The sequence below is a fragment of the Schistocerca piceifrons genome, chromosome 1 (assembly GCF_021461385.2).
Source record: "Schistocerca piceifrons isolate TAMUIC-IGC-003096 chromosome 1, iqSchPice1.1, whole genome shotgun sequence".
NCBI classification, from domain to species: domain Eukaryota; kingdom Metazoa; phylum Arthropoda; class Insecta; order Orthoptera; family Acrididae; genus Schistocerca; species Schistocerca piceifrons.
Window position 1 is genome coordinate 648,293,164 of NC_060138.1, and position 27,819 is coordinate 648,320,982.

At 39.3% G+C, this 27,819-nt stretch overlaps 2 protein-coding genes across 3 annotated transcripts in view; one reads left to right on the forward strand and one right to left on the reverse strand.

Annotated features, from left to right (window-relative positions):
• LOC124805231 (probable G-protein coupled receptor Mth-like 5) overlaps window positions 1-19,216 on the reverse strand; it is a 35,780-nt gene extending 16,564 nt beyond the window's left edge. For both annotated transcript variants that reach the window (XM_047265745.1, XM_047265737.1), the window contains exons 1-4: window positions 18,804-19,216; window positions 7,713-8,092; window positions 3,220-3,374; window positions 2,816-2,951 (exon numbers count right to left, since the gene is read on the reverse strand). In XM_047265745.1, coding sequence (XP_047121701.1) covers window positions 2,816-2,951; window positions 3,220-3,374; window positions 7,713-8,092; window positions 18,804-19,181 — 1,049 coding nt within the window. In that variant the 5' untranslated portion in view covers window positions 19,182-19,216. The remainder of the gene's footprint in view (window positions 1-2,815; window positions 2,952-3,219; window positions 3,375-7,712; window positions 8,093-18,803) is intronic.
• LOC124805223 (RNA helicase aquarius) overlaps window positions 1-27,819 on the forward strand; it is a 380,133-nt gene that overhangs the window by 105,855 nt on the left and 246,459 nt on the right. The window lies entirely within an intron of this gene.

Consider the following 27,819-nt stretch of genomic DNA (forward strand, 5'->3'; position numbering starts at 1 on the left):
CATGTACCATCAGAATTTCACAGTGAATCTGTGTGCAATCTAGATGTTTTGCCCGTAAAAATTTGGTCCATGTACCATCAGAATTTCACAGTGAATCTGTGTGCAATCTAGATGTTTTGCCCCTAAGAATTGTACTGTCTCACGTATTTCAACTGTGTAACATGCCATATCACTCACACACAGTGGTGCACCTCTGATCTGTTCTACAGTGGAATTCTCTCTGTATAAAACCTGGAACATCTTACAGCTTCTGACAGTGTACCACTCTTGCTGCATTATGGTCTTAGCATGTGACGACATGTTTAACATATTTTCTGAAGTACCTGCATACGTGTGAATATGTGTACACAGCCATACCATAAATAATGTAACTACATTTGATGTTGGACTTATATTAAATCTCAACCAGTGAGTAACAGTGGAAATGGGGAATGGCTTTTTCTATCTCGCCTAAGGCATTGTTCAATGAAGTCAAGTGTAATTTCATAATTCTAAGGTCTACAATTTCTGCGAAATTTGCTGTTATTTTGGGCATGTTTGAACTTGTTACACCGCTATTTGGGGAGTATATTATCTAGAGTTAGTCTCAGGTTATCTATAAAACACACACACACAAAATATATATATATATATATATATATATATATATATATATATATATATATATATATATATAAAAAAAAACAAAGATGATGTGACTTACCAAATGAAAGTGCTGGCAGGTCGACAGATACACAAACATACACACAAAATTCAAGCTTTCGCAACAAACTGTTGCCTCATTAGGAAAGAGGGAAGGAGAGGGAAAGACGAAAGGATGTGTCGGTTTTAAGGGAGAGGGTAAGGAGTCATTCCAATCCCGCGAGCGGAAAGACTTACCTTAGGGGGAAAAAAGGACGGGTATACACTCGCGCACACACACACACACACACACACATCCATCCACACATATACAGACACCGATATATATATTAAAAAGATGCTGTGACTTACCAAACGGGAAAGAGCTGGTAGATAGACACAATAAAAAACACACAAACACACACACAAATATCAAGCTTTCGCAACCCACAGTTGCTTAATCAGGAAAGAGGGAAGGGGAGGGAAAGACGAAAGGATGTGGGTTTTAAGGGAGAGGGTAAGGAGTCATTCCAATCCCGGGAGTGGAAAGACTTACCTTAGGGGGAAAAGGGACAGGTATACACTTGCGCGCGCGCGCGCGCGCGCGCGCACACACACACACACACACACACATCCATCCGCACATATACAGACACAAGCAGACATACGTAAAGGCAAAGAGTTTGAGCAGAGATGTCAGTCGAGGCAGAAGCATGGAGGCAAAGATGTTGTTGAGTGACAAGTGATGTATGAGGGGCGGCAACTTGAAATTAGCGGAGGTTGAGGCCAGGTGGGTAACAGGAAGAGAGGATATATTGAAGGGCAAGTTCCCATCTCCGGAGTTCTGATAGATTGGTGTCAGTGGGAAGTATCCAGATAACCCAGACGGTGTAACACTGTGCCAAGATGTGCTGGCCGTGCACCAAGGCATGTTTAGACACAGGGTGATCCTCATTACCAACAAACACTGTCTGCCTGTGTCTGTTCATGGGAATAGACAGTTTGTTGCTGGTCATTCCCACATAGAATGCATCACAGTGTAGGCAGGTCGGTTGGTAAAGCACGTGGGTGCTTTCACACGTGGCTCTGCCTTTGATCATGTACACCTTCCGGGTTACAGGACTGGAGTAGGTGGTGGTGGGAGGGTGCATGGGACAGGTTTTACACCGGGGGCAGTTACAAGGGTAGGAGCCAGAGGGTAGGGAATGTGGTTTGGAGATTTCATGTTGATTTTCCCATGTGGAATGTTTCTTTCTATTTTATATATATATATATATATATATATATAATCACAGCCAGCAGCTGACCGTACTTGATGATCACTGATGTTAAAAATATGTATGAATGTCAAATTGGTTAAAGAAGTGTAATCTTTTTATGAAGGCTGTGACACTTTGAAGCAATAGTCTGGATGATGGTTATAACTACCATGTTCTTCCTTCCTCATGAGCAGTTTAAGGACAGGTTATATTTTCCAAACCACCAACATTTATCACTAATAACTGACACATCCGCCAGTCATATTAACAGGGCTTCCACACATTCTGTTATTGTGAAGAATGATGCAGGTTTAGTTTACAGAATGTATCTGGGAAAGGGGCAGAGATACCAAGAAAATTTTCAAGGTTGTTAGAGATCAGTATATTAGGAATATATTGTAAGAATTTATGCACTCTGCTGTGAGAGCCATCTTGGAATCCTCAGCTGGGTTTTGGTCTGCTGATGACAGCAAAATAATAGTAAAGAAAACATTTTTTCTTTTTTTTTTTGGGGGGGGGGGGGGGGTCGAGGAATACCATTGAACTAATGGTGCCTCCGTAAGTCCCATCAAGCACACTGTAGACCAAATCAAATGCAAAAAGAATCATCTGGTTTGCTCCAATGGCCTAAGCAGGAGGAAATGTGTAATATTCATACTTTGACTGAGTACTGTAGGATAGTGACACTAACACAAATCCTTCTGTTGGTTATACAAATGTTTCATAGCCCAAGAGCTGTCCAAAAAAGTTTTTATCATCAATAGAACCTTAGGTATGAGCACTGATAAATCTCATTTCTTTTCACAGCATTTTGGAACATGCTGGTAAGCATGCTGTCACATTTTATCATATTCTGTCTGTTCACTGGAAATTTAGCAGCAGTATTTAAGGAAACAGAAAACAGTTAAATGTGATATGTGAAAATAATTCATTACCTATATTTCATTTTATGATGTATTCTTCCATATGTTGACATCCTGCTAATTGCATGACCTGTTGTTACATAGAAGTAAATGTTCACTAGGATGGTGAATCCAACTGCTGTGAAAATTACAGACACACCAAGCCATCCTGTAAAAATAAAGCAAGCATGAGTGATGTACAATAAAATCTGGATAACAATTTGAGTATAATGGTATGCATTTGCAGCAGATGGGCCAAGTGATATCACCTACTTAAAGCTATGTGCTTAGTATGAAATAACTGGTGGTTACTTTCGTCTGGTAACTGCCGCTTATCCATTTGAATTGGGTGTATATTTGTAAAGCATTCCATCTCACTGTGTCATGAAATACTAATGGAATGGCAATAAAAACTGCTTGAAAGTCACGGTACTCACCTATAGAACTGTCAGTCGGTTTTCTTTGTCCAGATTCCAGAATGTAATGTGCAAATACTGCTACTGCAGTCATTACAGCTGTGCAACACCAAGAATAAGTGGAATAGTAGCAATATTTTCTCCCATCTGTCACACGCAAGAACACATTCCGTGACCTAAGGAGTAGAAGAAAATCAGATATGTTGACCAGAAGTCTCATATGGGCTAGTTTCAATTTATAGAAAATAAATAACTTGATTTGATCTGTTGAGAAAATTCATATTTTATGTCCACACTGTTTATGGAGTTAAGTCAATATCTGTTTATTGACGTCTTACAATTGAGCATTGAGGAGAAGTTTCAGTATACAATCTTGGAAGCCAAAGTAATACGATAACACTTACAAGTACAATACGATAACACAAGTACAAAACAATTAAAATAACATAGTGCTGAGTTCTGGAAATTGAAACATGCAGCCCTGAACATACATTGCTTATACTGTTGTTATGCACTGTAGCATAAAGTGAAGAGGTTGCAGGATGTGTTTGACTGCAGAATTTGTATAAAATTTTAAATGGAGGGTAGCAACTCTGATATAAGGAGGCAGTTCCAGTTTAGTGGAAACTGGGTGAAGAAAGATGGATCCAGGTAAAGCAGCAGACAGATAGGTAGCAAAATGAAGATATGGTCTTCATAACAGAAGAAAGCTTTGTAAGAAAAAGCAAAACACAAAGAAATTCTGAACAGTTGGGGCAAAAACAACACATAAGGTCTAACATTGAATCTCAATGTAGAAAAGTGTAATGTGCTGTGAATACATAGAAAGAAAGATCCCTTGTCATTTAGCTACAATATAGCAGGTCAGCAACTGCAAGCAGTTAATTCCATAAATTATCTCGGAGTACGCATTAGGAGTGATTTAACGCTTGTTTGCCCACTCTCAGTAGCTCGGTACAGGCTTTTGTTGAAGTTTCGAGAACATACCTTCATCGAGGAGTCAAGAAGTATATTGCTTCCTCCTACGTATAGCTCGTGAAGAGACCATGAGGATAAAATCAGAGACATTAGAGCCCACACAGAGGCATACCGACAATCCTCCTTTCCACGAACAATACGAGACTGGAATAGAAGGGAGAACCGATAGAGGTACTCTAGGTAAGCTCCGCCACACACCGTCAGGTGGCTTGCGGAGTATGGATGTAGATGTAGATGAGTGCTACTACTGTCGTGGGGAAGAGGACAGGAGGAAAGGAGGACAGGGAGTCCAAGCATGACATCCACTGCAAGGTATTGTAAAATATGCTGGAATCTAACAGTGACACCATGCATTTTATGAAGTTCATTGTATCTTATTTGTTGTCATTGTTCAAAATTGCATGGGAAAAATTTGGAAGGTCTGAGTGCAATTAGGAAATGAGAAAAGAAGGAAGCGGGAAAAAGCTGGAGATGCAGGGACAGAGGATTGGGAAGTGCAAAGAGACTGTAGGATAGGAACAAATGGAGATCCAGTTTCAGGGAAGTGAAGCTGTTAAGACAGGGTAGTGCTTGTGGTAGGTAGGTGTGATGTTGACAGAGGATCTTTTATTCATCACAGTTGTGAGTGAAATTCAGCATAGAGAATGTGGGTTAAAGAACATAGGATGACTAAGAAAACTGGATTGACGTGTTGTTGTGGTCTTGTCTGAAGACTGGTTTGATTCAACTCTCCATGCAGGTTTACCCAGTGCAAGCCTCTTCATCTGCAAAACTACTGCAACCTACATCCATTTGAACCTATTTGTGGCATTTAAACCTTTGCCTCCTCCTACCCCCCCCCCCCCTCTCCCCTCCCTTCTCTTTCACTTCCCTCCAGTACTGCACTGAGTCCTTGTGCCACAGAATATTGTCCTATCGATCAGTCTCTTCTTTTAAGCCAAGTTGTGAGATAAATTTTCTTTTTTTACCAATTCAATTCAGTACCTCCATGTCAGTTTATTTGGTCTACCCAGCTAATCTGCAGCATTATTTCATGGTACCACATTCTGAAAGCTTCCATTCTCATCTCATGTAGATTCTCAGTAAATAGGTGTCTTGGCATAGGGATGCTGGGGCAAGGGAATGTTTGTTTTTATAGAGGTGTTGACAGTGTCAAAAATAAAACCAGCTGCAAAAGGCATGAGTATAGAAGAGAGATGCTGGAAGGAATGGCTAGTGTCTTTCAGTGTGAAAAATTTGGCCGTGGGTAATTGGCTGACTGACCCACCAAACCAAACATAATGCAGCAGGAAACATAGTTGCTATGGTGGGGTGACATATGAGGTGCAACAATAAGGTAATGAGACTGATTTTCTTTGCAAGATGTGGCAACTGTTCAGGCCTGCGTAGGCACAATATCTTTGACCTTGGTCTATAAGCTGCTTCTGGTCCAAGTGGCACATCGATGCAACTGCTCAGTTGTGAGTTGTGCTGTAATAAGTTAAAACGTGTTTGTGTTTCTCGTCACGGAAATAGAATTGCATAATATTGTGCAACGGTATGCCATTTCTTTTTGCGTTACATTGGGTGAAAACATGACGACAACTTATGGTAAGCTTCAGAAGGCTTTTGGAGAGGTGGTTATGTCAAGAGCTCCAGTTTTTTGTTGGCATAAAATGTTTAGTGAAGGAGAACGTATGTTGAAGATGAAGACTGCAGTGGACGACCATCACAACCTCACAGACGGATGTCAACTTGTCCAGGGTGTGTGAACTTGTACGATCTGATTGAAGATTATTCATGAAAATGATTGCAGAAGAACTGAACATCAATCAAGAAACGGTTTGTCTAATAATAACTGAAGATCTTGGTACAAGAAAGATTTGTGCAAAAATGGTCCCCAAAAATCTCACACCACCACAGGAAGAAACACAGAAAAATGTGTGTGTGTGTGTTTTTTTTTTTTTTTTTTTTTTTTTTTTTTTTTTTTTTTTTTCAATCCAGAGACAAAACGCCAGAGTTCGCAATGGTGCTCAAAGGGATCACCCAGACCAAAAAAGCTCGCTTGTCAAAGTACAAAGTGAAATGCATACTTGTGTGCTTCTTTGATTCATAAAGAGTGAGTGCCTCCTGGACAAACAGTTAAACAATATTACTACAAAGAAATTTTAGAAAGACTTCGTAAAAGAGTTCTTTGTGTCCATGCCAACATTGCTGATAATTAGATTCTGCATCATGATAATGTCAGTACAGCAATTTTTAACCTCAAAACAAATTTCAGTACTACCACAGCCACTTTATTCACCAGATATCGCCCTGTGCGACTTTTTTCTATTTCCAAAAGTCAAAACGGCGGTTAAGGGACACCATTTTCAAACAACACAAGATGTTGAAAAAGCTGTGACGAGGGTCTTGGAGGATATTACAGAAGATGAGTTTCAGAAATGTTGCCATCAATGGCAGAAGTGCTGGAAAAAGTGTGCGCAATCAGAAGGGAGCTACTTTGAAGGAGACAACACTAAACTTGACTAAAACGGTAAGCAACAGTTTTTTTTTTCACATCAGTCTCGTTACTTTATTGTTGCACCTCGTATATTAATAGATCATGGGAATGAGGTGGATGATGGAGTCAGATGAAACCTTTCAGGATGGACTTAAGATTTTGGATTTTTCAGATCATTGCAAATGTATGTTCCTGGGATTACTCTAACATGTATGTTATATGTGGAAGTGTCAGAGGAAGTTGGAACTGAGTAAGGTGAGGTACAGTGTTAGTTTTAGTTGTGGGCAAATGAATTTGTTAACAAAACGATATTGCAAGAGAGTACATGCAGTTTAGAAGCATATGTGCTAAGAGGAGAAAGGATATTTTAGTGGGACAGTAGTGTAGTGGAGCAGTTACTGTGGAGTAGGGATAGTTTGAAGTGCTTGTGGAGGAAGAGTTTGAGCCAACAGTAATAATTTTTATGGTAAGTGGACTGGAGAACTAGAGGCAAAGATATCCACCATGCATGGAGGACTGTATGAATGAGGTGGTGGGGAAACAGGTTTGAGAGCTATTTTATCCCTCTGCCCCTCCTCATCCTAGGCCATGTTCAATTCTTTTGTTTTCCTTCATTGATAAAGACATGAAGATTACTGAAAGGTGAAGTAATAGAAAAATCAGAAATGTTTTAGAAGAGTTTTAACTAATCAGTTCCTTAATATAATTTAAACATCTCCCTTATACCCACTACCTGAACCTGGGCTCATACTTCTTTATTGATGTATGGGGGTAGGGGGTATGCAGTGATACCATTGAAGAGTATATTTGTAATAGAATATTGTCTTGGTCTCTTTCGACCCCAATGTACAACCTCTCTTCTCTAGTTGGCATGGATGTCACTTTGCATCTCACCCTTAGACCAGCATTAATTACCACAAAACAGAACAGTGTTGACAACTTCAGACTTCAAATCCTCATTTTTGTGACATTAGTCTTATATATATCATGTAATTTATGGGAAGAAATAATTGAACACGCAGGTACAAGTAAAAGTTTTCTGTTGTGGTCTCACCTGAAAGTTCTCCAGATGTAATACCCCATTGTATTGAGCCAAAAGGCAGCAGCCATGAGAGCAGCATATGCCACAATATCTGCTGCAACTAATGAAACATGTGCTGAAAATCGGGTTACTGATGCCACAAGCTCTGCAGCCTGTGAGGCTAACATGCACATTGCCATTGTTGTCAGTATATTTCCTACAAGATCACGCAGTGCAGGAATCACAAAGTAGATGACAGCAACACTTAAGAGACAAGCAATATTAAGGGCATGACCGGCAGGGTCCAAAATGTGTCTCCACAGATGAGTTGTCCCATTTATTTGAGATCCTTTCACATCAGGTGCACATATTACAGCATAATTTACTTGTAGACGTTTTTCCTCATTTATCACCTGTAAAGTAGGAATGAAATTTTTATATTAAATTGTTGTCTACCTTATGGTAATAGGTCACCACATACACATGTTTACAAAAAGTGCTAAATAAAGTCAAAGTAAATTAATATGGAGTATTTCATACTAGTAAACCCTTTTTCGAGAAATTCTTATAGATCGCAAATAATACACTACGTTATGAACACGCATTTAAACTGCAGCAAACTGTTTACTCTTTGAAAGCACTCAACAAATTGACCTGAGGAGCACTTCGGCATCTGCCCTTTAGCATGTATCTTTTGTTAAGTGAGTCATCACTTTTCCGGCTATCTGAAGAAAGACATTCATAAGCATTGTTTCACTATTCTTGAGGGCGTGTATTTTACCGTACATGAAGTGTTGTTCTGACAATTTGTTTTACAAGAGGAGAACTGATTGTCTTGTTTTTGCAGTGTGTACATGTCTTAGGAGGAATTGATATACTTTCGATACATAATACATCTGCAATGCCTTTGAGGGGTTTGTTCTCCTTAAAAGCCATTGTCACATGAACCGTGACATTCAATGTGACTTGATCTCAATGCAATGACTTGATCTGAATGCTCAGAATGATGTGGCTTGTGCATAGGGTGTGTGTGCCTCAAAATTGTATATGTAACCACAGCATGCTTCATTGGCAGTTCACAGCTATTGGTGAGGCTACCTTTAAGCTGTCCGTAACGGGACATACTTAAACCAACTGCTGTATGAGAAAGCTCCTGTGCTGCATTGGATGTGCTGGTTAAATTGATTTGCCTATGTACCTTGGTGATTTATGACTGCAGTGGTCTCCAATGGCAGTCATCAGCTGTATCAGGCTTACATATGACACAGTTTGTTTACAGAATGGACGGGTGTAAAATTAATAAGTTAGCTCTATTAAAATGCATATTTCCTGTTCTGTACATATACTAGTCATATTGTTCTGTCCATAGTATACATACATAAAAACTTACTTGACTGATGGGAAATACGTAAGTGAGGCTCCATGCTGGCTTTCTGACACTTCTACATACAGCATCTGCCATCAAGATGCCACCTGTGATACAAACTGACCTAAAGTCCTTCCTTGAAACCTCAAGTCCTTTGCAGTGACTAACACCTCAATCCACAGAACTTCTTATCCCACCAAAACCACAAACCTCCAACTTTTACCTTCTTCCTAAGATCCAAAAATCTAATCACCCTGAGCACCCCATAGCTGATGACTTCAAAGCACTTCAATCTGTAGTACAAAAACACCCCTCTTACATGAAAGACACCAACTATTTCCCAGATTGTCAGAAATCTGTGCTCGTCCCACTCCAACCACACACCGTGCTTGACACCATTCACTCCTCCTCCCTCTATATCAGGACCAATGACCTCAGCAGTTTGGTCCCATAGGAACTTGCCACCAATTTCAAAATTTTTCCATCTATATCAGTATTGCCCATATATGTGGTCTGTCTGCTGGTGAATATTGCCTCAACCAGTGCCCACCTGATTCCAAAGCTGTGATGTCCTCTTCCTGCTTACCTTAATCAACATTGTACTAAGAACAACTACTTTAACTGTGAGGGGTAAACATATGGACAGATCAGGGGCAAGGCCATGGGAACTACGGTGGCTCCTTCCTATATCAACCTTTTCATGGGTCGCTTTAGAGGGGGCTTTCCTGGGATCCAGTAGCCTTCAGCCTCTGATTTGGTTTAGATACATTGATGACATATTTGCCATATGGACTTAGGGGGAGGCTGACATGTTAAAATTTTTGGAATATCTAAACTGATTTTCCCAAGTGAACTTCACATGGTTGTGTTTCAAACCCCATGCCACTTTCCTTGATGTTGACCTCATCATCACTGAGGGTCAACTACACACTTCTGTCCATATCAAACCTACTAACAAGCAACGGTACTTACACTATGATGGTTGCCATCCTTTCTATGTCAAATGTTCCCTCCCATATATGCATGGCATTTGAGAAAAGTGTATTTGTTCAGATGCAGTCTTTAGAGCAGTACACCACCACCATTCTCACCTCAGCCATCACTGGTCATAATTACCCACCAGCCTAGTACAAAAGCAGATTTCCTGGCCCATCATATCCAGTCGTGGTACTGCTGTTCCCTGCAAAAAACAACTCAGGAGTGTACCTCTTGTCGCTCAGTACCACCAGTTGTACATCTTTATTGTTACCCCTATTGTTGTGCCTACTTAGCAGCAGTGGTCATTAAAATACAGTGTGCCTAAGTAACAGTATAGTACACATTTTACAACATTGACTTCCCATTGTTGTTTGTCCATGTATACTGTAGTGAGCCCACCTGTCATGTTAATTTTGAAGTGTCGTATGTACACACAGTATACTGTACATATATAACTGTGTTTCTTATTGTTTGAATTCATACATTACAATGAGTGGTGGTAGTAAGAGAAAATATCTGCTGTTGAATGTGAAACTGGATGCTTTTAAAAGACTAGACAAAGGAGAAACATTAAAAAAACTTGCTTTTGGTTATGGAGACGGTGAAGTGACAATTGGAGATTGGCATAGAAACAGACAAAATTGAGAAGTTTTCATCAAACAAGTGTTCCATTTCGCCACTTGAATGGAAGTCAATGAAGAAATCTGAGTATGAAAAACCAAGTGAAAGAAATCTGAATATGAAAAAACAAGTGAAGCATTACTCATTTGGTTTACTCAAAAAAGGCAAAAAGGAAATCCAATTAAAGGCATATTCTGCAATAAAAAGCTGTATCTTTCTAGAAATGATTTAAGGGGAGATGAGGATGATTTTAATCAAGTTAAGGATGGTTGGATAGATGGAAGAAGAGATACGGTATAAGACAGCTTGAAATTTGCTCTGAGAAACTTTCTGCAGCTTTTCTTAAACTGTTACACAATGTTGTGAGAAGTTAAGAAGAATTATACAAGAAGAAAATCTTACTCCTGATCAATTGTATAACTGTGATAAAACAGGGCTAAATTATGAAATGCTTCCATCTAAAACTCTAACCTCAAAAGAAGAAAAGGTGGCCTAGGCTACAAAAAATGTGGAGAGAGGTTAACAGTTCTTGCTGCATCGAATGTAAGTGGAGGTCATAGGTAATAGGCCTTCTAAACCTAGAACAGAAAAAAATATCACTGCCTCTGCACTGCCTGTTACATATGTCTACCAAAAACTCTGCTTGGATGGACAAAAATATTTTTAAAAAGTGGTTTACCGATGATTTTGTTCCAGATACCAAAAGATACCTAAAGAAAACGGCTTGCCTTCCAAAGCAATCTTAATGTCTGACAATGCTAATTCACACCCTGATGAGGAAGAATTACAGTATCATGGTATTTGTGCAATGTTTTCACCCTCTAATGTGACAAGTTTAATACAGCCTATGGACCAAGACATGTTACAATGCTCGAAAAAAAGATATTGTCGTCATTTGCTTCAGACATTTCTACTAATAACAGAAGGTGAAACAATAATCAAAGAATTTCCAGAATGAGATTTTCACTCTGCAGCGGAGTGTGCGCTGATATGAAACTTCCTGGCAGATTAAAACTGTGTGCCCGACCGAGACTCGAACTCGGGACCTTTGCCTTTCGCGGGCAAGTGCTCTACCATCTGAGCTACCGAAGCACGACTCACGCCCGGTACTCACAGCTTTACTTCTGCCAGCATCTCATCTCCTACCTTCCAACTCCCGCGAGCCTTGCAGAACTAGCACTCCTGAAAGAAAGGATGCTGCGGAGACATGGCTTAGCCACAGCCTGGGGGATGTTTCCAGAATGAGATTTTCACTCTACAGCGGAGTGTGCACTGATATGAAACTTCCTGGCAGATTAAAACTGTGTGCCCGACTGAGACTCGAACTTGGGACCTTTGCCTTTTGCGGGCAAGTGCTCTATCATCTGAGCTACTCCTTTCTTTCAGGAGTGCTAGTTCTGCAAGGCTCGCAGGAGAGCTTCTGTAAAGTTTGGAAGGTAGGAGACAAGATGCTGGCAGAAGTAAAGCTGTGAGTACCGGGCGTGAGTCGTGCTTCAGTAGCTCAGATGGTAGAGCACTTGTCCGTGAAAGGCAAAGGTCCCGAGTTTGAGTCTCGGTTGGGCACACAGTTTTAATCTGCCAGGAAGTTTCAATCAAAGAATTTCTCTCTCTCTCTCTCTTTTTAATATATAAAAAGCCCTATGGGAATGGATGTAGTTTACTGGATAATCGGTTCATGATCTGAACTAAGGTGGAGACACTAAAAGTCTTGGGACCAGATTTTACAGTGATCTGGAATGAAACAGATACCTATAGTATACACAGACACAAAGATGACCTGCCATTGGCAAAACTGATGAAAAAGCTTGCTGGAGGAGCAATTGTGAATGCAAGTGATGTTTCAGAATTGATAAACAGTTTGAAGTGAATCGATCTTGCGAATGTTGAAATTATTAGTGAACCCGCTGAGGACAGTGATGAGAGGAACTACCTGAAGAAACTGTGCCCTGTGATCACTCACACTGAGGGTTTGGCAGTGCTAGATGTCACATTGCATTATATTGAGAAGCATGCAGAATCTACTCCAACTGACACCATGCTTCCTTAGAAGATGGTGTGGCATTGCTCCAAAAAATTGAGATTCTATTTTAAAACAAAGGACTACTGACAATTTCTTCAAAATGTGACTTACGTTTTTGCAACTTGGAAATATGTGTCCATATATGTACTTGTAACACATTATGTATCAAACAATGGAAAAGCCAGGATGGAATGTAATAATACCAGTGAGGGAAAGTTGCTACTCACCATATAGCGGAGATGCTGAGTTACGATAGGCACAATAAAAATATTCACACAATTAAAGCTTTCGGCCATTAAGGCCTCTGTCAGCAGTACACACACACACACACACACACACACACACAAACGCAACTTGCACACACATCTGTAGTCTCAGATAGCTTGGCAGTGTGGTCTCAGCCCATTTATTCACGAGGGTGGGCTCTCGTCCGTGTCTGTTCCACTTAGCCTACATACTTTTGTTACACCACCACCAGGCATCTAACATTGCGATGGGCAGAGGTCACAATGTTTTGGCTTAACAGTGTATTTTTTTGTGGATTTATTAATCAAAAACACAAAAAATAATTCTTTAAACATTGTGAGAAAATTCAGTGTGGAAGGTCCTGGGTGGAATAAATTGTGTGTGTGCGTGAGAGAGAGAGAGAGAGTCTGGAGAAAGAACATCGTCTGAATGCTTAAGGACCATTTCAGTTCTTGGACATGCATTACAGAGGGTTTCAAACAGGGAACCAATGCTCTAGCTGACTGTCCAATTCGGGCCAGACTCGCGACAAGCCCTCACCTCACAGCTTTACCCTGTCATTAATTCTTCTATTTTCCAAACTATGGCTACGGCCACTTCTGTGCAATATCCTTTCTTCCAGGAGTGCTAATTTGGTAAGGTATCCAGGAGAGCTTTGTGAATTTTGGAAATAGGTACGGGAGGAAGTAAAGCTGTAAGAGTGGGTTGTGATTTGTGTCAGATAAAACAGTTGGTGGTCAGTGAGGGCTCCGGAATTGAATCCCAGTCTGGAACACACAGTTAATCTGCCAGGAAGTTCCAAAATGGTGCACACTACACTGCAGTGTGAAAACTCATTTTGGAATCTGGCATGAAATTGACATTCTAAAACATCCCAAAGGTGTTGTGTAGGATTCAGGTCAGGACTCTGTGCAGGCCAGTCCATTACAGGGAATGTTATTGTTGTAACCCTCCGTCACAGGCCGTGCATTATTAACAGGTGCTTGATCGTGTTTGAAAGGTGCAATCACCATCCTCAAATTGCTCTTCAACATTGGGAGGCAAGAAGGTGCTTAAAACATAAATGTAGGCCTGTGCTGTGATATTGCCACCCAAAACAACAAGGGTGCAAGTGCCCCCTCCATGAAAGACAGGACCAACCACAGCACCACCACCTCCGAATTTTACTGTTGGCACTACACATGCTGGTAGTGACGTTCACCTGGCATTTGCCACACCCACACCCTGCCATCAGATCGCCACATTGTGTATCATGATTTGTCACTCCACACGTTTTTCCACTGTTCAGTCGTCCAGTGTTTACACTCCTTACACCAAGTGAGGTGTCATTTGGCATTTAGCTGCGTGATGTGTGGCATATGAGCAGTCGCTCGACCTTGGAATCCAAGTTTTCTCACCTCCCACCTGTCATAGTACTTGCAGTGGATCCTGATGCAATTTGGAATTCCTGTGTGATGGTCTGGACAGATGTCTGCCTATTACACATTACAACCCTTTCCAACTGTCAGCAGTCTCCGTCAGTCAACAGACGAGATTGGCCTGTATACTTTTGTGCTGTATGTGTCCCTTCACATTTCCACTTCACTATCACATCGGAAACAGTGGATCTAGGGATGTTTAGGAGAGTGGAAATCTCGTGTACAGACATATGACACAAGTGACACCCAATCACCTGACCATGTTCAAAGCCCGTGAGTTCCGCGGAGCGCCCCACTCTGCTCTCTCACAATTTCTAATGACTACTGAGGTCGCTGATATGGAGTGCCTTGCAGTAGGTGGCAGCACAGTGCACCTAATACGAGAAACATATATTTTTGGGGATGTCTGGATACTATGAGTAGAGGTACCTTTACTCCTTTCATTTTTTAAGCATTGAAGAAAGTCTGTAGTAAGAATATATTTTTGAACTGGCAGTTTCTTCTTATTAATAGCTATTGTTTTGCATTTCTTGTTTTATGTTATACTGGACATATTTTTACATTTTGATTCTGATTATCTTGTTTGGATTTGATATTTATTCTTCGTTACTCATTTGGTGATAATATAATTAACAGATTTGTGTGTGTGCTATGGTCTTTCTTCATAAATGCTCAGTTTTGTCTGTTACATTTCTCAGATGTAGTTAAGTTTTTCCATGCTCCATTTAGCTGTCATTTATTATTAGGGAGAGTATTTACATTGGCAACTGTATAGAAAGGGAAGTTATAGATGAACAGCTCTGTTATATGCATATGGGTGACTCTGTATATGCATATGAGTGCCAGTTAAAACTGTGCACCAAATGAGTTATTTGAACACTTGCCCGTAGCAGGCAGCATATTTTCAGTTAAATTGTATGAAAATGCTTCAAAAATTAACTTTTTCACTTTACTATTGTTTCATTCCTAACCATTTAAACCCCATATAGGCTCCCTTGCTAAACCTGAGAAGTTGCTCCTTTGTGATGAATGGTACAGCGGAGTGAATAACTTAACCTCAGTACAGAACAGTTACTAGGATTAACATAATTACTTTTAGCAAATCCTCTGCCTTTGCACCACTTGATAAAGGAACACAAGAAGTAATGATGGGTTGTAGCTCTGAGATTGGTCCTGAAACTGCTGGGGGGGTTGGGATGTTTCAACAGGAAAATTACTGTACTCTCAAATCATGTCTGGTATACAGTTTTAACCAGTCACATAATGAGTATGCATGTGATATTATAAAACAGGATACTCTTCAGAACCAAGATGAAAGTAGTAGCTGACTTTGATAAAAATGTAACACAGTGAGTAATGAATTGCCACAGGTTCATTGATACTTTGATCTTGGAGAGCTGTTGAAATGTGTTATAGGCTGTTATATTGTAAGTAAAAAATTCAGACTTAATTTTTGTAATACAAAAGAGAACAGAAAAGTAAGACACAATATAGATGCAGATGTAGAATAAGGGTTTCCCTGCTAGTTGTCTCCATAATACACTATTCTGAATCACCTAAACTACTGTTATCCATGTTAAAGCATCATCTAGATTGAGGTGCTTGTTTCCAGAAATGCTATTCGAAAAGTTTAACAATTTTGCACTTGTGTGTATGGTACACAACATGCTATCATCATTGTACAGGCCTGGCCCAGTAACCAAGCAATAGCCCAGTCAGTGGCAGCATGCTTCATAACCTCAGCCAATGAAAACAAAACATAACCTCAGCCAACACAAAAGTGGGATCCAGTGTGAAAAGGGCTCTTGCTTGGTTTGTTTTTTGATTTGGAGAGGATAACGCACCAGGAAATAGTTCCCCAAGGGGATGCAATTAACCACCTTCAAGTGAAAAAACAAGTGCATGAATCACTATGGGCAAACTAGCTGTATTGTGACAATCAAAAGATGAACACATCCACCACAACACTCCTGGTCATGTAACATTTGAGTGTCAGGCAGTTTGTGACCAAAAACAGAATGGCAATTGTTTTGCACCCGACCTATCCTAGCTCCCATGTGACTTTTCTCTGTTCCCTAGAACAAAAAGAGGCCTAAAAGAGAAGTATTTTCAAGACAAAGAATAGTTGAAACAAAAACTGCTGAACATATGAAACACTGTTGACAAAAGCAAACACTCCTTCCTAACTGGCTCTTTGTCACAGATGACTATTGCTCAACTGGTGCTAAAGTTTTTGTAATATAAGCCCATTAATAGGAGGAGCTGCCAGAAAGAACCTTCAGTAACTACTAGGTGCCCTCTTCGATTGATGTAAGAATCTAAAGCATGTGTTCTACAGAAAACTGAATCCTGAGAAACCTATGGTTATGAATTCTTCAGTGCTGAAGAATAAAGTAATCTAATGCTCCTGCTGAAATTACAGCCATTTTAGAAAGTCACAAATGATTGTAAAGAAATAAAAAAAAGCAGCAGGAAAATTCTAAGAAGCTAAATATATTAAAAACTCAAACCAACTTCTACATACAGCTATACTCATTTGAATATGAGACATAGTGACTCATCAGTTGTCCTGTAAAGTTCTTGGTGATGTAATCCTATTTTTAAATCTGATCCATAACTGTGGGCACACAAAGCAATCAGAATCAGCTGTGCCCTAAATGACACAATTATAATATCACATTTTATTGTGAATGTAAGCATTGCCGTTATTTACCAGAACTTATTTATTTCACTTAAATTACTTGCAAACTTCCTCTCTCTCTTCAGAACATCATATTATGGTAATAATACTTTCCCAACTTACTTCTCCCTTTTCCATTTCCATATCATAATGAGGCACTTTTATGGTTCTTCTGAAATCAGTCACTTCATTCTATGCTAAAGAACATGTTCATGTAAACACTGAGATAGTATGTAATAAGATGTAAGGGATCAATAGCTCTTTAATGTGACTAGCACCTTTTTAACTGGATTTCCTACTAATGTTGGGTGTAGCTAGACTAAACACAAATCATTAATAATGATTCAGAAAAAGATAATTATTAAAGCAACTTATAATAATCTTCTTTTTGTTAATGCAAAACTTTTTCATACCCCTGAATACTGGCCTTCAAAATGAGATACACGAAAAACTTCAGAGGAATAAATAGTTCTAAGGCACATCAGTTCCTTATGGTTTGTCTGCATAGATTGGAAGTAAAGATTTGTATTTTAATGAGAAACTTATTGAATGATTTTTTCCCACTATGGGAAGAAATTTCGTAAGATACTACATCACATTGAAATTAAGGAACATAGAATAAAGAGAATTTGAGGGAAAATATCACTCCAATTCTTATTAAAAAGGACTTTACGAATTACATGGCGGATAGTGTTGTGCCTGAATGTTGTATTTCCTGCCTAAAACAAATGCCCATAATGCAGCACTTCTTTTACTGTGTAACTTCTACCGCATTTCAATCTTTCTTAGGCCCTACATGCAATAGCAGTAAAGTTTAAAAGTGTTTCAATAAATTAAAGTATAAAAATTTTTTGTTTGTTTGTAGATCAGGCATTCAACAGAAAAAATCACGAACGGCACTGAAATAAATGTTTCATGCTACAATTTAATTTTTGTTTTTTGATGTATTTCAAAGCTTCCTAGCTTTTCCGAAAAAAGTTGTAAGTAAACTGACATTAAAGATGGTATTATACAATTGCTTGCTACGTAAACAAAGCTACAGTGGTTCATTGTCGATATGCGATTGATCGCATTTCATATTGCGCTCAAAACAATAGACATATTTGCATAAACAATGCAGAGTTTTAAATACGAAGTTGACTCGGTAGACATGCACTTCATTACGAAGTTATCGTAACGCTAGACTTCTTACGCACTATCACGGGAGCGTTAGGCATATATATTTTTTGTTTCTGATTTGCCTGTAGCTAAAATAACCTCTAGAAATTTCTACTGTTGTGCTACACAGCGAGTTCACAGGAAATGCGTCCGCGAACAACACAGCATTCGAGCATATTGGATTACATGCGGGCTTAGACTCCTAGCCCGGCTCCACAAATTATCGTCGTCCTTAAATTACTTGTCAGGAAGCCTCGTTAATTTACTCTAGAATTAGTTCGAATTGTTTTCAAGAAACGAATTTCTGCCAAAACTTCTGTCTAGTTTGACCGTAGCTCTGTCATTATACGTAACAATATTGCTTCGTAGGAACAATTGTGCCTTGCATTGCAAAACAATTAACTGTTTTTTGTATCGCACTTGTTTGTTTATGTCGTCGCAACGCCAGATTTCTTACGCGTTATTATCTTTGTAGTAAAAAGAAGCGTGACACCTCTTCCTTTCGAAGATAATTTTAGCGTTTTGTTCCGCATTTCGGAAGACTCCGGTCGTCATAGCAACGCCTGCTTGGCGTGCATATAATGTCACGGTGGGCTTTCTGAGCCAACTAGGTATGACACATTATTCCTGTACTCACCCTGTCTAGACAGAATTGTCCAGGCTTGTAATCCACATAGAGGGCGCCAGCATATTCATTTTCCTCTAGATCGACCTGTTGCTCGGCGTGATTTAGGGCTATATGTCGTAGGATGCCCTGCGGCAGAAGATACAACCTGTCCAGAGATTTCGGCTGGTGGAAGACTGGCCATAGGGAGCGTGGGCCACACTGTGGGACGCCGTCGATGAGCGAAAATCCCTGAGGAGGTGTCCATGTAGCGTTGTCCTTGCAGCGATAAGATTCTGTATAGCAGCAACGTAGCAGATTTTGCTTGTGGATATTGTCGGTAGCTGTTGCGTTCCCATTTCCGGTTAGCGTCGCCAACGCTGTCAGGAGCAAAATTATTAAGAGTGGCATGGCGGTAACTAGCTTCCCTAACAACTAGCATTAAACGTTCTGCTGTCGCCAACTGCTGCTGCCATCTCTCGGAGTACCCAGCAGACAACCCCCTTACGTCGGCAATTGTGGGAACTAGAAAGAAATGTCACCTGCTCAGGTAAAAGGGCGCGTCGTACAAAAAGCAGAATCACCATAAAGCAGTTTTCTCGCGAATCTCGAAGAAACCTCATATTTTCTAAATTGTTTTCAATAAATTATTACCATATTCACCAAGATTTCTAGAGTTATAAATTGTTTTCATCATTCGCCAAACCGTAGAATTTTGTGAATGAGTTTCTCAGCACGTGCATTGAATTTGCACGTGAAATGTCAGTAATCTCCCCCCCCCCCTTTTTTTTTAGAACACCTAAAATGCCCCTTCACTTGGCTATAAAATGATGAAAATTGTTAGACGCGAAAATTTAACAAAAAGCAAAAACAAAAAGATTCCAACATATATTCCATTTAATATATACTGATCAGTTTTCAATTTTAATCACAACGATTTTCTTTTCGGAATCGTTCTTTAAACTGCTGTGGATTCAATACCTTTTCTGTGTTAGTATTCACAGTTAATATGATTAATCAGTTGCCCTACAAATTATATGATTTACAAGTAGTGTCCCATAATCCAAAAATATCTTACACCCTGGTCTTGTTCTCAAATAGGGAAATGCAGCTTTCCAGCCCCCAAAGAGTTGCACTAGTGGTCCTCTAAACACTGCAAGACCCATGCACATAATATTCTTTTAACATTAAAATATTTTTTTCATATTCTTAGTGACATTTCGAACTTTTATTTCCTCCCCTCTCTTTATTCTTGCTTTTGGATGTTTAGAGTTAGAGTTTTACATATTAATCCTGCTGTGCATCCTTTATTAACGTTGTTATTTTCTCTTTGATTATGTGTGTAGATTGATAGTATGTAATTTTTGTGTTTCCTTTGCATGCTGGTAGTGAGTTTGTTTTACCAGGTTGAACTACATGGTTCTTTCCCTGTGACTTTCTATAAATGTAGTATCATGCTGTCTTACTTCAGACTTCCCTCTATTTACTTATGACACATTTCAGATTAATGTGTATGAAAATATACTTTCTTGATTTTACTTCTGATGAAAGTTCTCAAGTTTTGAAACAAGTGACAGTGTTGGTAAACACTAAGCTCTCAGGTTCTGAGGCAGGTGGCTATGTTGGTAAACACTGGGCCACTCTTCACTTATAAATAGGTGGGAGTTTAAGAGAATAATTAATGTCAAAAGTTCAGTTTTTTGACAGTGCTACGTAGCTCGAAGTCTGAAAGCTTTTCAACATCAGTTTAATTGTCCTTGATCCCACTTGTATTATAAATCATTACCCAGCCATCCATCCACTGCCTCACTTCTCTTTGTTAGAGTCTCACCAAATCACTCTCAAAAAATTGCTGTGATAGTATCTTCATAAGGACTGTTGTTGCGGTTGATGTCCTGTCCCATCCTTTATTGTCCTGAGCATAAATTCCAACTGCAAGCACCTTGTTGTTGTTTCAGACCCTAAACTTTCTTCTTTGCCCCTACAGCTGGTATGCTTCATTGATACTACCAGTTATGTTAAGGATTACTATATGGTTTGGTTAACCCAAGGTTTTAGTGTTTCTCCAGTACTTAAACTGCTTTGGCTCACAGCTCTTCTTCTTCTTCTTCTTCTTCTTCTTCTTCTTCCATTTTTTTTTTTTTTTAGTGCATGAGTTGTGAGCATGGAGACCCCTTGTGATACTAATACCTTAATATGCACCATAAGACTAACCCCCCAGCTGTCCTCTCTACAAGGGCTCACTTTTGTGGATAAATGCACAATAATGAGCCCAGGATGTTGACCCATTACATTGCCATTCTTGTGTTGCAATCCTAGTCTCTGACGCATCTTCTCTCTGACTTGGTCTATCAGTCAGCTTTCTTAGTCTATAGGTCAGCTTCCATGTTATAAGCCGGCTTTTCCCTTGAACACTGACTGAGGTTACTTTTATAAGTTTTAGTTTTTTCCACTTTCTTCCTCATACTTTCTTGGATAACTTACGTTCAGTTCCTGGAAGCAGGTTTGACATCTTGTCTCCCCCCTCCTCCACCTATCCAAAATTTTACCTACCATTGTGCTTGCAGGATATGTTGGGATGGTCACTTGCCATGGAGCACATTTCTCCCATCGTGCAATTGAAGGAGTTAGTGGATGAAAGTGCTAAGCTTCAATTTAGTAACAGTTAGTCTGATCACATTATCTGTTGTGTTTTCGAGTAAACCATTACTGGCAACATGTTTTTTCCACATATCCTGCTAGAAAGAGTTTTGTACTGTATAATTTCATTTGTCTTATTGTATTTATTTTCTTGTCTTTGAACTTAACCAAATATATAAAAAACAGTAACTGAAAATACTCTCTTTTGGTGTAGTGCTATCTTTTGGTGACTGCCTTCAATTTCATCTTAAGCATTTCTTTTGAGGATGGTCGAATTAGGTGCTAGTTCATTGAGGGGTGTTGACAGGTTCCGGCATAATCATAACCCCCTGACAGTGTAGGCAGTGCACTGTTGATGCCAGAGCTGCAAACTCCCCATGCAAAGGAGTGTATGCTTGTCCTCTTTGGGGCAAGGGGATGTCAAATAGTGATTACAATACCAGGCAGCCATTGCTGTTGAAAGGAGTTGCACAAGGGGGGAGCCCCTGATTGGAGATTGAGATGTCATGCCAGATGAGCTTAATGAAGAGAATCAAACTGTTGCACTTTGGTAGCTATAGGGCCCTAGCTGTTTCACCAGACAAAACAAATCTGTCCAGTGCAGAAAAAATATGAGCCAAACAAAGGCTTGCTCTTCTCTAGTCACCCGTGGAATGAATGTAAACTCAATACAAATAAATTTCCTTTACCTCACATCTATGGTCACAAATTTTTGTCATCAGTCTACTGGTTTTGGTCTGTAATGACCATCTTCAGATCTGCAGCAAAGTGTGGGAAAAATGCAAATACATTTTTGCTGCGGATCTGAAGATGGTCAATAGACCAAAACTGGTAGTCTGATGACAAAAATTTGTGGCCTTTACGTGAAGGAAAGGAAATTTATTTTATATTTGGGTCATTGTTCAATTCGTGATAATGTTGCAGCTTGTGACATCAATACAAATAGTGAGACATACCCCCTCAGTACCCAATTTGTACGTTTGAGCAGAAATCTATTTTTCTTTGATGCACATATTGAAGAAAAATTCAGGGAAGTGACATTCATTACCAACATGCAAAGTAATTGAATCCTAGTTAAACCAGTGACACCTGTCACAGGCATTGCTCTCCTGCAAGGAGCTCTGTGACATCCCTGTCACTATCACCACCTTCAAGAGCCTCAACGTGATTGTGTTAGTTTTCATCAATATTTCATGTTACAAACTTGGAAAAATGGGATGTCCCATATCTGATGGGGAATGATAGTAGAGTGGATACTGAAGCCTTTATTTTTCAACTGGATGCATTATCTGGAAAAAGTCAAAATAATGGTTTACTGCTGTGATGTAAAGCCATACTTCCCACTCCTCATGTGGTGATTTACAGTTCTGTGTTTTGGACACATGTCGATATGCTTCCCCCATACCTCCCAACTGTGGAGATTGCAGGCACTGCAATAACGCATGGCCAGGATGTATTAGCTTCAGAGAACCACATTCCCTTCATTTAGTGAACTGCAGTGTGTGAAAGAAAGAGAAAAAGATACAATAATACAAAACCTTTGACCGTTTCCTGTATTCTGAGACAGAGAAAAAAACCAGCTCAAATGACCACAAACATTGTGGATACAGTAACTAACCCATTATCTATAACAAAAGTGAACTCATCTGCTTCTCCCACAATGTCAAGTGCTGGGGACTACCTGAATTCATCTTCAAGTACAGGGCAGGACCCCTTTGCCCTATTTACACTGTACCCACATCGGGAACGTTGTTGCTCCAACCCTGTACCTTCTCAACAGGCTAATGTTACCACACATCATGACAGCAGCCAAGGCTCTATGGAGACATGGACTGTGGGTCACAGGAGGACTTGTTCATCATACCTTTCTGATACATTACAAAATAATCACCAACCAGAATTAACACTCCACATACAAAATATTTACCAACTGGAGTTAACACTCCACAAGGAGAACAAAGATGAAAGGAAGAAAGAGGACAAGAAAAATCAAAGCTGAAGATGGACCTGGTGTCCTCAGCTGCATCCCCCTCCCTGCCCAACAACCACTGACATTAAAAAAGGAGAATGCTTACTGCACCACAGCTTTCAGATGTTTATTAAACATTTGCATTCAGTATATTTTAAGAGCAGTCAACAAGTTAGTAGAAAAATAATGGCAAGAGGTCAGAAAGAGACACCAAAAGAAATTTAAAGTGCTCTTTTCTAACAATAACATCTTAGAACAAAAGAGTAGTGATAATTTTAAGTTTTATGACAGAGTTGTCAACCTCTCAAGTTTAGACGTGAGCACAAGAAAACACAGCTTACCACATGAAGGATTCAGCTAGAATTTAGCTCAGGAACAAAATCCCAGTCCTATTGTGTCTATGTTTGGCCATATTAAAGTAGCATTAGATGCTGAAAAAGTTCTCATTGTTGAACAGAACAGTATTACAAGCAAAGCAGCCAAGATTATTGATACAGCAAAAACAATATGCATAAAACTGAAGTAAATGTTATGAAGAAATGTGCAGTTTACATAGTGTTAACAGAATATTGGTTACCCATAATACTCTGGCTTTAAAGGCAGATAGGAGGAATACAGTCGTTCTTGAGGAAAAAAGAGGAGTATGTCCAAAAACCATAGCCTTCTTCAATACAAATAACATTATACACATTGATAGGGATCCCAGTAATAAATATCAGGTTTAAGTAAAGAAAGCTCTAACTAAGTGATGCCTTTTGCTCACTAATAGAGAAATCTGCTCACTAATAGAGAAAAAGACCAATGTATAGTGATGAACCTTCAGTTTCCCAAACTGCAATGACAACCCAAAATTTGGAAAGAAAAGACTGACTGTTAATTGTACAAACAGTTCAACATATTATTAAGCAAAAAGCTTAACGTTATCATTAACCAAAATTATATGTTTGACAAAATGTTCACAGTTAAAAACTCAGCAGACCTGATAAACCATATCAAAGACATTCACATCCCAACTAATGGCAGATTCTTCTCCATAGATGTCACTAATATGTACACCCAGCATCTCAAATGCTGAAACTATATCCTTTATCAAAACAGACATATTCAAATTCAATAAAATGAGTCATACAGAAATTGACAAATAGGGCAACCTATTTGAATTAGTTATATCACAGAACTATTTTACCTTTAATGGCCAAGTATATAACAAGAAGAAGGTTTAGCTGTGGGGAACTGCCTGTCAGGCACACTTGCAAATATTCTGTTATTGAAAACAAATTTTTTGAAAATTCTAATGAGCTAACTAAGAAAGTCATATACTATTGCTGTTATGTAGATGATACACTACTCTTGTTCTGTGGCATTCGTGATGAAGCTAAGATATGTTATCAATGATTTAGTCAAAGATGATGTGACTTACCAAACGAAAGCACTGGCAGGTCGATAGACACTCAAACAAACACAAACATACACACAAAATTCAAGCTTTCGCAACCAACCGCACATACACAGACATTTGTAAAGGCAAAGAGTTTCGTCAGAGATGTCAGTCGAGGCAGAAGTACAGAGGCAAAGATGTTGTTGAAAGACAGGTGAGGTATGAGTGGCGGCAACTTGAAATTAGCGGAGGTTGAGGCCTGGTGGATAACGAGAAGAGAGGATATACTGAAGGGCAAGTTCCCATCTCCGGAGTTCTGACAGGCTGGTGTTAGTGGGAAGTATCCAGATAACCCGGAGACCAAACGAAAGCGCTGTGCGAGTGTATACCTGTCCTTTTTTTCCCCATAAGGTAAGTCTTTCCGCTCCCGGGATTGGAATGACTCCTTACCCTCTCCCTTAAAGCCCACATCCTTTCGTCTTTCCCTCTCCTTCCCTCTTTCCTGATGAAGCAACCGTTGGTTGCGAAAGCTTGAATTTTGTGTGTATGTTTGTGTTTGTTTGTGTGTCTATCGACCTGCCAGCGCTTTTATTTGGTAAGTCACATCATCAATGATTTAATCAGCTACGTAAGAACATCACCTTCACTGCAGAACATGAAGAAAATACGAGTAGTAAGTTTTTGGACCTGACATTTAAAAGAGAAGGAAATATCCATCTTTTCAACATATTCCAGAAACCATCATCATCTGACTGCATAATTCACAGCAGTTCTTGCAATCCACGATCCCATAAAGAGGCAAATTTCTGCTCAGCAATTGACAGGATGATCAAATACCCTTTAAACAATGTGAGTATTAATATTGAATTACATATGCCGGAGAAGGTAGCGTCTCACAATGGCTGTGACCCGAAACTAATTTGAAAAACCAGAAAGAACATAGTAAGAGTAGACATCAGATTACAATAGAAGAGAGCAAGCTAGTGGAGAAATATAAGTTTATAATCTTACCATACTGGGGTCACATTTCTGACAAAATAAGTTGTTTGTTTTAGAAAACTGGACAGCAAATTGGTTTCAGGATGGAGAACAATATAAGATCATGTTTTATACACAATACTGATAAGAGCCAAATATATAACATGTCAGTGATGTATAAAGTAACATGTAGTGGTTGCGATAAATTTTATTATGCGTAAACAGAGAGAAACTTCAAAATGAGATTTAGAGAAAATACTAACTCTAGTGAAGCCAATCCCTTAGCATTCAGTGCTCATTTAAGAGAATGCAAGCATTCTGCTAATGACATTAACAAAAACATCACCATTTTCCACAAAGTAGAAAAAGGCATTTTATTTATTATTCTAGAAGAAACTGAAATAAACACACTTATCACAAAACGACTAGACAACATACTTATGAACTGAGGTACAGAATAGGATGTATATACAGAATTTCAGCAGTGTTTTAACTGAATAATTTTAGTTTGGAGTCTGTCGTGCATGTAAAAATAGTCGAATTTGACTGATACATTGGATTTCTTTGCAATCTTATTCCTTTTGTGCATTCTACGTTCACATTCCAACTGTCAGAAATTGGATTTACATAATTATATGAATGTATGTCACAGATTTATATAAGTATGTTCACAGAAATAACGAAAGACGGGTAATGTAGACTCGTTGACCTGTCAGTACCATGTTTACTCTATATGACAGCTTTGTCAAACATTATCAAGAATTGTCACCGCCTAAAATTTGACAACAACAATGTAAATGTACAAACTGTGTACTACGTTATCACACTTATTTTGGATTCTGTTGTATTAACTGTCAAGCTTGTCATTGCTATAGAAGTGCATAATGTAAGTAGACTTATATTACTGATATATAAGATCAGTTATCATTTTGTAGAAATTGATGCACATACAGTTGTTCATTCCCTTGTACCAGAGGCCACTGATGAGGGATTATAAACCTGAAAACTGGTTTTGGCAAATAAAAAATTTCTAGTGCAGCTCACGGTGTGTAGAAGAAGCCTTTTAATAAAGCACTGACACTGAAATTATGCACATTGTTGTCATTCCTACTCAAGAAGTGGCGTAGGCAAAGGCTGAAATGTGACATGTCTTCTTGCTTCTGCCCCTTCATTCCTGGTACCCCTACAGCCATTGTTCAGGGGAACTGTAATATTTACCTTCAACACCAGACAGAAGGCAGACACTTACTGATCTTACGTTCAGTGGTATGTGTGGCCCTTCAGGAATCTTGAGTCCCTGAAACATATATACCCCTGTCCTATGTAATTGTCATGCCTTTGTAAAAAATACAGTAGACCCTGAAGGATGTCATGTGGTGTCTGCACTTCGGTACTTGTGGGCATATTTAGTGAACAACATTCACTCAATATAGCATTAGATGATGTGGCTGCTCACATAGAGGCGACTATGAGTTACTCTCCCTGTAATGTTTATCTCCCTCCAGATGGGGATCTGACATATCAAGAGATAGCTGACCTGATCCATCAGTTACCGCCACCTTTTCTGCTCCTGGGTGACTTCAGCCCCCTCAACATATTGTGTGGCAATAATAGAACTTCTAAGCAAGGTACTTTAGCGGAACAAGTAATGATAGACTTTGACTTAATTTTACTAAACAGTGGGACACCAACTCATTTTAGAGTGGCACATGGGACATATACAGCCATTGATCTTTCAGTCTATAGCTCAACCCTCCTCTCTTCAACCCAATGGATGGTACACAATGGCCCCTGTGAGAGTGATCATTTCTGAGTGTTATGATTTTCTCACACTTTTAATCAACCAAGCACTGTTGATAGTGTTCCCTCAGGAAAGCTGATTTGCATGTTTTTGAGCCTGCCCTACCATCCAGTACTACTCTACAAGGGAAAATTGACAACTTAGTAGAGGACACAACTACTCCAATACTAAAAGCAACATAATTGATGATTCCCTATTCAAAAAATGGTTCAAATGGCTCTGAGCACTATGGGACTCAACTGCTGAGGTCATTAGTCCCCTAGAACTTAGAACTAGTTAAACC